Below are 14,409 nucleotides of genomic sequence, written 5' to 3'. Positions count from 1 at the left end.
GAGTGTAGTATTTTCGAAGCGCGGAGCCACACAGACGGAAAACAAGCCGTAAATACGGTAAAAACATTTGGAATGTTGGTTTAAACGGCGATCAGCTTTTTATTTCTGAGATTTTCCAAGTTCTGAAGGTGTTTTATCAGCGCTCGATTAATGAATTTGTGTTCTTTAATTAATACTTGACATCTGAACAAACCTGCTTGTTGTCTTAGTGTTTCTTGTCTTACTAGGATCTTAGAAAGATGGATATTGATGACACTGTTCTCTGGATAAATGAACTTCTATTTGATAATTAAATTAGTTTTTAGCACTTTTCTGCTGGAGAGTTGTTGTTACTTTTGATATGTTCTGTCCACTTTTTATGTGGGCCAGTTCCTCACTTCGTACTTCTTCCGGGAAGATTCTGGACGTGACAGAAAAAAACTTGTTTAATTTGCTTTCGGATATTAACTGTTTTTCATCGCAGAATTTTCAACAAAGGAAATGTCACTAGAAAACAAATATTTTTACACATTATGTGCAAAGTAAATAGCATCAGTTTGAACTGTAATACATCAGCCTGGATAATTTCCATACAAAAACGATGAAAGTGCTTTTCATGTAAGTTCCATTTAGTTATATGGTGTCACATTTCACTATTTTCTGCATCATAGCCGTGAAACGTAGAATTACTTCGTTCAGCGTTATAGACAGCATTCAGTTTAGGAAAGAGCATTTCATGCAGTAGCTTTCATTTAACGATTTTACCCGCACATTCAAAAGTTAGAACCATCTTGTACTGTACAAATTATAAACATCACCACAGGAAAGAACTGCTCAGTAGCTTTCATTTGAATGGTCACACTTTAGGATTTCACCAACAGACTCAAGAGTTAGAACCATCTTGTACTGTACAATAAACAACACCACAGGAAAAAACTGCTCAGTAGCTTTCATTTGATTGCTCTCACTTTAGAGTTCTTCCACAGACTCAAAACCTTGACCGAATCACCTTGTACAGCATAATAGATAGCACCACAGGATAGTACTGCTCAGTGACCGCTTGCATTGTAATGTTCGACTCTCAAAATTTACTGAAACCACCATGGCAGCAGACAAAACTCATAGGTTTATACAATGTGTTTCCTGTTACTTATAACTTCAATCTCGGAGCCAATGGCATTTTCCTGTCTTGTCTGGGTGAGATTCCACGACGTTCAAACTTAATTTTGTCAAGGAAATGCATTTGTGCGCGCGAAGTGTTTGATGGACGAGGATGGATGGATGATGAACAAGATCTACGAAGTGCGACGTCGACGAACACGTCCCCACTGGTCCCCTCAAAGTATAAACTTTGCACTTTCAGTCGTACGCCTGTCGGGATTATTCTATCGCGTTAACGTCGTGCAGTGTAGTGTGGGCGAGGTACATTAAAAATAAGTTGGGTACGAGCGGTTTCAGTATACAAACAGAGAATAAAACGTTCGCATCTGTGTGCTCCCGATGTCATCAAAACATGGTTGTTAAGCAGAGTATCGCAAACGTCTGTGCTAAAATGCATGCCGCACGTGCAAAACGATTATTTTGCCTCTTTTAACCAATGATATTGTAATTTTGTGGCATTTTTGTCGCCGTCGCCGTCGTAGATTTGGATAGCCAAACCAACTGAATTATCCATTGCCACAGGCATTTATAATAACACTGCGGATAAAAGGGCTCAACGCGAGAAACTCACGCCTGGGGCCCGTTTCTCGAAAGTCCCGATAACTTTTCGGGCCCGAAAAGCCATTTGTGAAACTGGCAACCACTTGTTTTGGAAAGCCGATCTTTTGACATGATTTCAAGGTAACAAAAAGAAAAATTATTGTTAAGTTTGACGACTTAAATCCTCTCCGTTCTTGAGATACAAAGGGAATTGTGACACCCGAAAATGGCCCGTAAAGTTTCGGGACCTTCGAGAAACGGGCCGCTGGCCCCAATGCAACGAAGAGAGAGAGCCGGACGTCGCGACCACGTGGTTTAAAAGATACAACATCTGTACTAAGACGGAGCCGCATTGAACGTTCCCACTGAGTTTCAATTCTCGCACTGGGGCAAAAAATTAAGAACAATCAAGGAACCGTATCTTTAAGGAAGACCCGAGGAAACGAGGTTATAGAAAGATTATTTTATTTCAAGATCTTTGAATCAAGCAACTGAAAGGAACTTCTCAATTTAACGGTTCATGTTGGAGAATACTGCTCACTGAATATTCACGTTACGCCATCGCTACGATGTTGGTGGACGAAAACATAAAAAACCCTCATTAGCTCCTTTTGTTCGTCCAAGAGCAATTGTACATTGCAACATTGTTATCTGTGTCTTTAGAGATTGGTTGCAGACCATCTGTTGGCGAAGCGTGGCGAGGAGACTATCTTAGAGATAAAAGAAAATGAATTAGGTGCACATGTAGTTAAACCAGAAATCACGGCTTCTATAAGAGAATGCATGTCTGCCCAAGAGTAAAACATCCGTTGACTAACAAACGAAACAATGAAGTGACAAACAGCATCAGGATGGGCTCATCTAAATATGAAAATTCCAGCACGATTCGACACGGAATTTTGCACGGTCTTTCAACTCTGTTAACCAACCAGGAAGCGGGCTTTTCTAATGTTAATCTCCTAAATGCAAGCCTTTATATGAAAATGCTTATTCTCTCGACGCCCCCATGCGTCAGCTGTATTACTTACAAGAAGAATCTGTTTACAAATCAGGGACTTTTGACCAAAGTGGCCATTTTCTCAAGTTCATTTAGTATAATTGCATAGGTGATTGATGTAATTCTCGGCGCTTATTGGTCGCACTTGAGGTGCTTATGACGTGATAATCACCTAAGCGATTTTTTTCAAAATGGCCGAAAGCCGTTTTGTCGAGGTGACAGACGAAGAAATTGAAACGTTTGAAAGAATTGTAGAAAATGCACATTTTTCAAATAACACCTATATAAATTATACTAAAACAATAATATATTATTCACCTCGCCTTCGGCCAATAATTGTTAAATATTCAGTGATGATGATGTAAAAAGAAATTGGATGCTGGTCACCTTTACAAGCTTAAGTTTTATATTTTCATTAAACTCGACAAAAGACCTTACCGCTAGCCGTACCTGAGATATCAGGTGACGCTTTTGAGTACAGAACTGTGCGTAACATAGTCGAAAGCCGATAGCTTACCGTGGCATATTTTTTGGAGAGTGATCTCGGATGGCTGGCTAAAACTACTAAGGTTTTTACTCAACATGTTAGTCTACGAACTGTTGCAATTAATTTTTGCACAGCTTCCGAACCAGTTACCTCAATCATTTACTTGGCTGAAATTTTCCAATCCCTGTTCCAATAATTGAGTACAAGTGCTTTTCATATATGTTCCACGTTTTCTCTTATCTTACAAAATTGTGCTTTTCTGAAGAAAAAAAAAAGCGATTAGCGCCTTGCATTCGATATCTGTTATTTTATTATCTCATATCTAAAATGTTCAATCAACACTTTTCTTTGTATTTCTTTCATCTAAAATTCTTTTCTAAAAATTCTCAATTAACGCCTTGCTTTTAATTGACAAAATTTCAACGCGGTTGCCACTCACAAAACATACGCAGAGCTATCGAGAGACTACTTACAAATGACTTTGAAAGCCAATAGAGAACAATTTCTCGAGTACATAATTTTCCAAGGTTGTACGATAGAGTCGATATCGACAGTCAACGGGAGATGTATTTCTCCAGATCTCTTTCACAAGAGCTGCAATTCAACTCTTTAATCATGGGAGAGGAAAAAAATGAAACTCGAGTTATTTTGCCATGGAGGTGTTTTTGAAAACCTCGAACGATGAGATACCATCGATGAAGCAGGTAACAGAATCCCTTTTTTATTGTTAGGATATGGGGTTTTTTAGGCGTTTTGTCATATTTTTTTACAAGACAGATGAATGCCCTAGATTGAGTACACTCAAACATGTCTCGTTTCTGCTGGATGACCTCGGTGATAAAAGCAGGCGTGTTTTATATCTGTGAGGATGTTTTCTTTTCTCCCATTTTGTTTCCATGGCTCACCTTGAGAGATATCAGCTGAGCCAACGCTTATTTTATATCTTCTGTTTTGAAAAAGCTGAAACGACAACCCTCAGAGACTTTTTCCCCAAAAAGTCGGTTCTATTGGCACTCAACTTTTTTCATCACACTGCTCAGTTCCTAAAACGCAGAACGTTGAGCATTTTAAACTTGGCATAATCTTCGACAACACTTTGCAACTTTGGGGTGCCTTTCACGTTTAAAAGCACTTCGAAACAGCCACCAGACAAAATAATTACGAGACAAGTTGCAGAGGCTGCTTTAGAGAGTAGAATCGAGTTCTCAGTACTTTTCATGCAATTTTGTCTTGCAGTGATACCATCCGTTGCATGACATGTTGCTTTGTGCATATCGGGCGATAGTTTTCTTGCAATGGAATCGAGGGAATTAGTAGCACAAAACATTGCATGTGGTGCAGAACTAGACTTGTCGGACCCTTTATCACGAAAGCCAGACCGATATCAACGGTCTTTGTGAGCAATTTGAGAACTTTTTAAAAGAACAAGACAAAAAAATAAAAAAGATGGCTGTCAAATTTAGATACTATCGCGTTCCCATGCCAACAGTACTTAGAATTATCTTCAACTTAGTGTCTGTTAGCTTTTCGAAGTGTCACTATTCCCCCAAAAGATAGCACTTATTTGTTTGCGAACGAATTGAATTAACTTAAATTCAGGTTTGGGCGATTTAAAACCAACGAATGATAAACGTACGCTCCTCAAAGTCGGGACAATTTTAAGATGTTCCGTGGAGATAGAAATTGGGGTTGTAGTGAGGCCACGCCCATACCACACAATTTGCATTTGATGAGTGAGTTATTTTGGAACGCAAGTGGGACGGTTTTAACAGAGGTGTGTAAAGATAAACAAACCTTGGACATTAGCCATGAATTAGAGATAAGGCGCAACTCACATAAAGTCTTATCTGGTCCAATATGACGTAAACGAGAGATTACAATAACCGCTCTCGGACAGAGCGCGTTCATCGAGGAGCGACAATTTCAAATTTAAGGAACGATTGAACCAAGACACGTTGATTTGCTACGGGGACTCGTAAGTTAGTTCACTTAACTTATTATTATTTGCAGTCCGCAAAGTTAGGGTTTGTTTTGTAACTTAAACTTTTGACGATAACGTTGGAGAGTTGCTCATGTTGTCGGACGGACGCGATCTCCATTCTCTTTTGGCTGTTAGCTGTTTGGGTCTCTGAGCTGGCTTAATTGGTTCTGAGAATTACTCTTTGACTTTCTAAGCCACTTTTCTGTGTAAAGTGAGTGTTAAGACGACGAAAGTCTATGAATGATATGACTTAGTGAGTTAAATACTTGTATCAACAAATTGGCTCATCCGTGAAGAATTAAGTTCCGATATCGAAAATGCGATGTAGGCACGGAAACGTCGAAAAATGAAACATGGTAGTGACTTTTAGACGTCGAATGTAGCTTTTCTATAATTCGTGTGCCGAGGATATGATTTAATTTCAGTCGCCATGCTGTCGTTCCGGAAGCAGATGTATTTTTCAGTTTAGCAGCGTTTAGCGGTTTAACACCAAATCACGACTTGTCAATAGTCAAAGTTGACAGGTATTGAAGAACAGTCTTGTCAACCCTGATGGATGCCGCATCGATTTCAAACGAAGGATTATCGATTAGGAGGTAAACCATGTCTATGCGCAACTTAATCAGTTTTCATCGGTTCCACATCGCCGATCTCTATCGAGGGACTATCGATCAGGGGTCGGGATTTAAATCATGTGTGGGGGGACTGAAAGCACATTCTTGTCATTGCCGATGGGTTCCACACAGACGGGTCTCAAACGAAGCATTATCGATTAGTAGGTCGCCGAGAATTTAAATCGCTGTTTTCGAGATTCTCCAGACAAATACTACAGAACAGTAGATACTAGCACGTTTCATTTCTATCTTAGGGTGCGTTCCATTGACCGTATTCCGGAATGGGAATACATAGAATAGAAGTTAGAAATCCTTCGTTTTTACGGAGATTCGATTTAAATTGTCAAACACCTGCCAAAATGCTGTTTTAAACATATCTTTATTGTCCTTGTTGCATCAAAACGCCGAACATACCGTTTTAAATCATCACTACACGTATTCTTATTCCGGAATTGGGTCAATCGAACGCACCCTGAACCCTGAACCTGTGGGGTTCCCCATTGACGAGTAAAATCGTCTGGCGTTAGACAGAGTAAAATCTATAAGTCTCATTGGCCCTTACAGGAGTGAAAGGGTTAAAGTCGAGTTTAAATAAAGTTTATTGTAATGTATTGTTATTGTTAAAAAAAAAAAGTGTGATCGATTTTTGAACCCTCATGAGCTTCTACTTCTACTCGGTTTACTGGTCTTTACTCGGTTATTTATAAGATTACGAGATGACGAGGTGAGGAAGGGGGAAGAAGGGGGGGGGGGGGGAGGAAAGGTTGATGGGTACTGTGAGGTCGTAGAAAAAAAAGACCGGTCTTTTGCCAATGCTCCTGTAATATCCACGCAGCCATTCCTTTCTGGGCATGCTTGTATCTCATCGCCGAAATACGGGCAGTCGAAGTGAAGGACCTATTTCCATCGTCGACGACAACTCGTGTTTCAACTTTTTGAGGCTGCGCGGAAGAGCCTTTACGAAAAAGTGCGGGCGGTTCGCTTGCGATTTCCCGCGCTTCGCCGACTGCTTGTACACGCTTTGGGTTGTGATTGGCTCATTTAAATGCCGGCGTTTGTTGTGATTGGCTAATGCAGAGGCACAACATGAGAATTAGGGAGTTTAAGAAACTTCAACGGCTACGGCAACGACAAAGCCACAAAACAAGAATAGCATTGATTAAACAGAACGTCCAACGGCCAACGGCCAATGGGAAAAGGCAGGCTCCTGCTGTCATAAAAGCGTGAAAATTCTCTCATTTTAACTTGTCTCGTTCCTTTGAGAAGTTGCTTGATATCTGGAGCTAACAGAACAGAAATGAGCAAAACCCTAAATTCACTCCGACGTTTGCAGTTTGGCGTAAACGTTATGCTTAACCTCTCTAATAACTTTTAACACAGAACATAGAGCGGTTTTCAAATGAGTGTCGTAAAACCAAAACCAAAGTAATTACTTTGGCCAATCAAAAAGCACGGAGACAATCCAGTAAACCAATCAAAACTCCAAGTAATTACACGTAGCCGACACAAAGCGCGGGAAAATGTGCACGCGCAAGCCACGATTGGTTTTGGTTTCACTTCTGATTGGTTGAAAAAGTGGCGCGAGAACTTTGAACCAATCACTGAGTGAAGTAATGCAAAACCAAAGTAATGAGCTAATTACTCTCGACACTCAATTGAAAACTGCTCTAATGTTCAATCAAACTTGTTCGAACTTTTTCCAATGGAAGCATTTGTATCTTCCAAAACTCTTGTTTTGGTTTTCAAATTTCCCGGGCGCCGCCATCTTGAATAATTGTGACGTGTCGGGGTTGTCCTATTGTTTCAAAACAAAGGCTCTTTGTGTGAAAACAATAAATAAAGGTAAAAGAAATACTTAGGGACGTTCTTTTAACCGCATTAACAATGTGATCTTTCTTGAAGAACGAATTACTCAGTTTGCAGTCGAAATTATTAGTGTTAGTATAACAGACAACATTACGAACATTAAAATGCTACTACGACCAAAAAATCAATTTTTATTTTTCTTTGGATTTCAAAACTATGTTAACTAAACAGTTAAGTGCCTCAAGTTTTAAGCCTTGATTTTAACTGAAATTTTCTTATTTTATGGACGGCCATTACTAACTTTTAAGTCTTGAGAGAGCTGGATCGAGGAGAAAATGACGTCAAAGACTCAAAGGCTCAACACTGCGTATCGATGTTTCCACAGCACAGAAACTACGTTGTTACGAGTGTTTAACGTCATCCTTGTTGCTACTGACAACCACCGGGATGTTGTACTTGTTCTGCTAGATTTATCGGCGGCGTTTGAAACCATTGAACATACTGTTTTACTTAGTCGTTTGGAACACCGTTATGGATTTAATGGGAAGGTGTTAAACTGGTTTAGATCATACCTGATTGGTAGATCCCAGCAAGTTACTAATTGCGGATGTCAGGTCAGCCGATTATCCACTTCAGTATGGTGTTCCTCAAGGGTCTGTCCTGGGGCCATTTTTTTTTCTTTGTTCTTTGCCCCTCTGGAGAATGTGGTACAAGCCCATGGTTTCAATGTAATGACTTACGCAGATGATACACAGTTACATGTGTCCTTAGGCACGTCTGATGATCGTTCTGCCGTTGTATCTAAGTTTGAAGCTTGTGTGAAGGACATCCTCATCTGGTGCACCTCTAATGGTTCGGCCCCGACAAGACGGAAGTAATTCATCTATGCTCTTGTTTCCATAGCATTACTCTTCCTGGTATTGATGTTGGTGGTTATACTATATCGCCAACACCAGCTGCCCGAGATTTCGGAGTGCTTGTTGACTCACATCTGACGTTGCCTAACCTTGCTAACAGTGTATGCAAGTCCGCATTCTTTTCCATTGGTAACATTTGTAGGATTAGGAAATATTTAGACCGTGATAATTGTGAAAGACTTGTGCACGCGTTCATTTCATCGAAACTTGATTCCTGTAATAGTTCACTAACAGGTCTCCCAGATAAGGAAATCTCAAAGCTCCAGCGCTTGCAGAATGCTGCAGCGAGGCTTATTGTTGGTGCTGCAAAGAATGAACATATGTCACCCATATTACAGCAACTACACTGGTTGCCTGTAAAGTTCAGAATTGACTTTAAGATTTTGATGCTAACTTAACAATCAAGCTCCCGATAACATTTCTGAACTATTGACTTTGTATGAGCCTTCTCGTGCACTTAGATCTTCCTGTCAAATGCTTCTTGTTGTACCTAAAACTAAAACTAAGCTTTATGGCGACAGATCGTTTGCTGCCAGTGCCCCTAGACTTTGGAATGCACTACCGGTATACATTAAGAATTCTGACTCACTCGATATTTTTAAGAGTAAAGTTAAAACACACCTGTTCCGCCAGTGCTTTAGAGTATAGAGATCATATTATATATAGTGTATAGAGATTACTATTATTATCATTGTGTAGTGTATAAACATTATTTGCATTATTATACAGTATATAGATTTTGTTTTTCTTTAGAAATCTATTGTAATTTTAGAGTTTCTCAAACTGCATGTAATTTGAATGTAGTGTTGTAATTTGAGACATTGGTTGTAAAGCTTTGAGAATTTTGTAAAGCTAAATATATATTATATTATTATTATTAACGGTTTAAGAATGCAATGCGTGTGTACGCGGCTGAATTAATATGCAGCATGGGAGTTTCAGACTTTTAAACTGGTGTTTTGCATATATAATAAACTGCATTCACACGCTGAAATTATAAGTCAGTGAGTCGATGACGTCAGTTTCCCTAGGTCCAGCCCTCTGATGTCCAATCGGTCAGTTTTGAACGTGAGTAATGACTGACCATGAAGTCCAAAACTTACGCTCAAAGTAAACAACCTTTATAGAATAAAAATCAAAGCTCAAACTTGTGCCAGTCAAGTGTTTAGCAATCGCACTTTCAAAGTCTTGATCACAGTAGCACTTAAAGAACGTTTTTAGGTTCAAATCGCAAAAATAAATAAATAAGAACGTACAGCTTCATAGTCAAAATCAGACGTTCTTCTAAAAAAATAGTGAATCTGTTCTAGGCGGTCATTTGAAAACTGCTACTTGCGCAATCAATCATCGTCATAAAAGATGCTCACTAAAGGCAAAGACTTTTATATACCCAATGGAATGTTAATTGTGTTTGTAGTAACCAAATGAAAGCTGTTTCCGGCGTAAAGTTATCCTACCACACTGCCCTGAAAAAGAATCGGATAGCACATCCCTCCGACCAAATGAAAACACGAAAATCAATCGATCTGATCTCGATGTGGTCTTTGGCACGAATTTGCCCGCGGCCCACTTTGGCGGCGATGTGTTTGGCTGCGCCAGACGTTTGTATTTCCGATATCGTGCTGCATCAGTAAGGAATAAAATTCGAGTGCCGACATGTACGTGTCGATAAAGTGTATGACTATCGCTGACCCTAGTTTGAAAAATGTTAGAGTTGTACTTTCATGGAAGAAGAAGGAGGAGGAGATTTGCTTGAGACTTGTAAGTTACCTGGTAATTCCAGCAAACTTTAAGATAACATGTTGGGAGGGTTAGGGAGTGATTTGATCTCTACCAGTATGGTTTTCCTTGATAGAAATACAGCCGTCAGGAGAGGAAAACAATAGAGGGACTGACTTGCGAATCATTGCGTTTTGCCGGGCTTGGTATTTTTCCTCGGTTCTTATTTACATCAACAGAGAGATTTAACATCGCGTTTACGGCAAACGGGAAAAGTCAGCCCAAAATCAAAGAAACTGGACTTGCTTGGTTTGAATTAGTTTCTTGCTCGTTTTTAGATATATCATCAAAAGAGAAAGTAGAATAAAAGAATTTTCATGCTTTTGTAACAAGTAACGGCCTGCCGGCTTGTCTTCTCACGTAATCTAATATTAAGGGAAAACCTAGCAAAGTACTTCAATTACGAAAGGTTTTATAGAAATGCAAAAATCCTGTAAGAGAAAATAGACCTTTTTGCAGATACGGCGGCCATTTTGGTTTCTATTGTTTCAAATAGCTATTATGGGATGCCCAGGGGGCAAATACATATTAATTTGCCCCCTGAGCATCCCATAATGTCTTCTGAAACAATAGAAATCAAAATGGCCGCCGTATCTGCAAAAAGGTGTCATCGGCAGGGAACTGTGTTCAATTCGCCGATTTTTTTTTTGTGAGGTGGGTGGGGTCTGCAAATCTTTATTGTTCATTCAAAAATTTCATGCTGAACGAAAGTATTTTTGCGGGCGTATGTCTATTATACAGAATTCCAGGATCAAATACTTCGAAAAAATATTTCAAGTCGAACAACGGATTAGGGTTATAAAATATTCCTTTAACGAATTGCAAGCTTCAACTTTGCCCATTTGCTTTTCGTAGTGGTTATTAAAGGTAACGGCAAAGCGAACGTCACGAGAAATGTTATTGGTAAAATGGCGAAAGAATAGACCATTTCCGAGTTCATGTCTGCCTCCTCTTTAAAGTGAAGGCGCGTTTACACGACAGAGAAAAAATGGCACGGGTCCGATAAAAAGTGGAACGTTTCCAATCATTTTTGTAAAGAAACAGTGAACTCTTATCCGTTCCGGTACGGGACCATAGGCGCCTATAGTCCCGTAGCGGAACCGACAAAAGGTCACTGTTTCTTTACAAAAATGAATGGAACCGTGCCACTTTTTACCGGACCCGTGCCATTTTTCCTCTGTCGTGTAAACGCGCCTTTCGTCTAAGTGCGAAGTTTTTCTTACGAAAATTAGTTTTCTTTCATATGTAAAGTAGAACTAACTACCATCACAAAAATTTCCCACGTAGACTCGCTTTGAAGAGGAGGCAGACATGATCGGAAATGGCCCATTGTGCTGCACGCATTATGGTACATTTCGTGCCCGTGTTCTGCAAAACGACAACGTGAAATACATGCAAGAGAGAGACGGCGTCCATTTTAACTAAAGATTGCAAAGAAATCATACAAAGTTGATTGACTGAGTTTTTCGTTTCTTATTCCTTGGGGCAGATAAATAAAATACGTGGTATTCTGCATGTGCCTTGACATAAAGAAGTCTGTGGATATGTTGATAGATTTGGTGACCTCTGCATGCGCTTATCTCAGTTGACGATACACAATTAACAACTTTTCCCCTAAAGGGGTCTTTAATCTCATTTCTCTCTCGAAATATGGTTTATTAAAATGGATGAAAATGTTTTAAGAGATTAAAACCGAACTCAGACAGTTCTTGTGTGGCATACAGATGTGTGACCGAATTTTAAAGATTTCTCGTGGTTCAAATTGAAAAGTTACTGAAAAATCAGGCCCGTTTTCAGTTTAAAGCGACAAGAGCTCACTGGCGAAATGCTTAATGTACTTTTTCTAACGGATGAATGAATAACTGACAAGGCATCGACTTGCTGTGTTAAAACATACTAGACATTTTTTTTTCTGTCTAAATATTTAAACTTGACAGTTAATAAGGTACATGTATTTGTCTAAGTAATATTTCGAATCACAAAGTTTATTGTTTCCCGTGGAATTTTCTTTCCTGGCGCTTATATTAAATTGCATAATGCCTCAAATTGTGAAACAAAAAAAAAAAAAACGATAAATTTTGCTTGCATTCGAAAGGACAGGACTGGATGCGAAGGGAACCGGTGCTCGGTTTATCTGTGATAGCGGAGCAACATTAGCTGGGCGTCGACTACTGATGAGGGAGGAAAAGCTCGTCCCAATAATGCTTTAGGATTCTTGAACATCGTGAGGATTTTATGTTCTCTTGGTCCGCAAAAAATGAACACTTCATGCATTCCGAGTTTCTTCTTTCCCAAAGTCTCTGATATTAGTGATATATCGTGTTACAAGGTATTCAAACCAATATGCTTGATGACAAACATCTATTCCTCAAGTACTTTGTTGTTGTTTTTTTCGCTCGGCACTTGACTCAAATTGAATTTTTTTCTTAAACTGTCAAATATGGTAGTTTTCAATTCGCAGCTCTAACTAGACGGTCTACGGAAGATTAGAGCAAATCTTTTTAGACGCTCCATTATTAATAATGGTTTTAGTCGCGAATTAATCTTAACTTGAATGAACTTCAACTAAGGATATAATCGTATTAAGACTTTTGAATATTAGTTAATGGCTTTTTTTGCTTATATCCGGAAAGTATTTCTCTAATGGGAGAGGCTTGCGTTTTATGGCTTGTTTCCGCACAGCCGATAAAACAATATTGCACGCAATGTTTTATAGTTGCGTGACCGGATGCAGTCACGCGATCTTTCAAAAATAGCAAGTTCGACCTTTTTTGGCAGAAACTGTAAACAAGTTAACTAATAGCCTTTTTTTTTCACTTCAATTACTTACAAATATTGAGTAGCGCCTCGTCTGACGACGTTATTAATAGCGATCAAGTTTCACCACAAACACGAGTCGTGACATCTGAATGCAATGCATCGTCTCATTTCCGCAGGCCCGAGCCATCACTTGTATTCCGTATACGTTTGTACAACTCTGTCTCGTTAAAGAAGAGTCATGCCTGTCTCACAGTTTTCGTTAAGTCTTCCCATAGCAAAACTGGTTTGTAATAGGCCATGTTTTAGGCTAGGTAATATAGCTTTTTACTTCCCGAGAATCGCTTTTTCCAGAATGCAGCACGTGATCCTAGCTAGAATCGCCGGGAGCAATGCTTCCCATTCTTGTTCGCTGTGAAGTGCTTGAAAGGACAAAATCTGTCTCATCGAACTGCCCTTAAAAAAATGAAATCCACGATTTCTGTGATTTTCGTCGCACAGATGTCGTGCCAAGACTGCGAAATCCGACACGCAAGTCAGTATATTACTTAAGTGTAAAACCGCAGGAAGGCAATTTAATTCTGTGGTTTCTCTTTATGGTCAGAAAACCAAAAAAACCGCACACATTACAAGATAATCTATTGTATGGCTGGCTTCTCAATTTAGAGCACTTACATTTTCCTGCAAAACTCCCCTGACTGGTTTTAAAACAACTTGTGACTCCCCATGCACATCAAAGCTAATTCATTAACCGATTACTTCCGGAATAGGGTATTATTAATATCGCTAGGTAACTTCTTGTATTTGTTTTAGTTGTTATCTTGATGTTACGGAAACCATCCTTCGTCCTTAGAGCTTTTTTCACTGTTGATGTTATCCCTAATTGACAAAAAGGTGGTTTTCGAATCAGCCGTCGAACGAAATAAACTTCATATGGTCACAACTCTTCTTTCACAGCTAACGAAAACAAACGAAATTTGGAAAATTATCAATTTTTCCGTTGATCGCTTGAAGCGATCCATTAAAGTCAATTTCAGTGGCGAAGCGAGATCGAGCTGATTCAAAGGTTGTTATTCCATTAAAAGCACCTTACGTGATATCGCACATTGTAACATCCAAAATAACTGTCAACTGTTTGAAGCAGAAGCCAACATTTTCCCGCCTCTTTTCGACGAGGGATCAATTCATGAGGAAATCCCCTTAATGGTAAGAAAATCAGTCAAAGTCTTCGTGTTCAGTAAAAGAAATTCTCCCTTTTGCAAGCCAAGTGGAATTCATTAGCGCGCAAGTAGTTTTTCGTTGCGCATGGAAATCCTCTGTTATCGTGCTTCGTGTGAGCTTTTTGTTTCAATGTTCCGTGACATATACCTTCAACGTAGACCCTAGGAACT

At 39.4% G+C, this 14,409-nt stretch overlaps 1 protein-coding gene across 5 annotated transcripts in view; it reads left to right on the top strand.

The window, feature by feature from the left end:
- Positions 1-14,409, top strand: part of LOC138049406 (kinesin-like protein KIF26B) — a 70,946-nt gene that overhangs the window by 21,998 nt on the left and 34,539 nt on the right. The window contains exon 1 of one of the 5 annotated variants that reach the window (XM_068895660.1): positions 5,031-5,139. The exons of 3 other annotated variants lie outside the window; for them this stretch is intronic. Coding sequence is in view for 1 of the 2 variants with exons in the window: in XM_068895657.1 (XP_068751758.1) it covers positions 10,160-10,243 (84 nt within the window). In the remaining variant the exon portion in view is untranslated. Of the gene's footprint in view, positions 1-5,030; positions 5,140-10,154; positions 10,244-14,409 lie in introns of those variants that run through there. One more of the 5 variants, XM_068895657.1, reaches the window with a different exon arrangement.

This window comes from Montipora capricornis, chromosome 5 (genome assembly GCF_036669925.1).
Source record: "Montipora capricornis isolate CH-2021 chromosome 5, ASM3666992v2, whole genome shotgun sequence".
Taxonomy (NCBI): domain Eukaryota; kingdom Metazoa; phylum Cnidaria; class Anthozoa; order Scleractinia; family Acroporidae; genus Montipora; species Montipora capricornis.
This window is presented reverse-complemented; position numbering and strand designations above follow the sequence as displayed.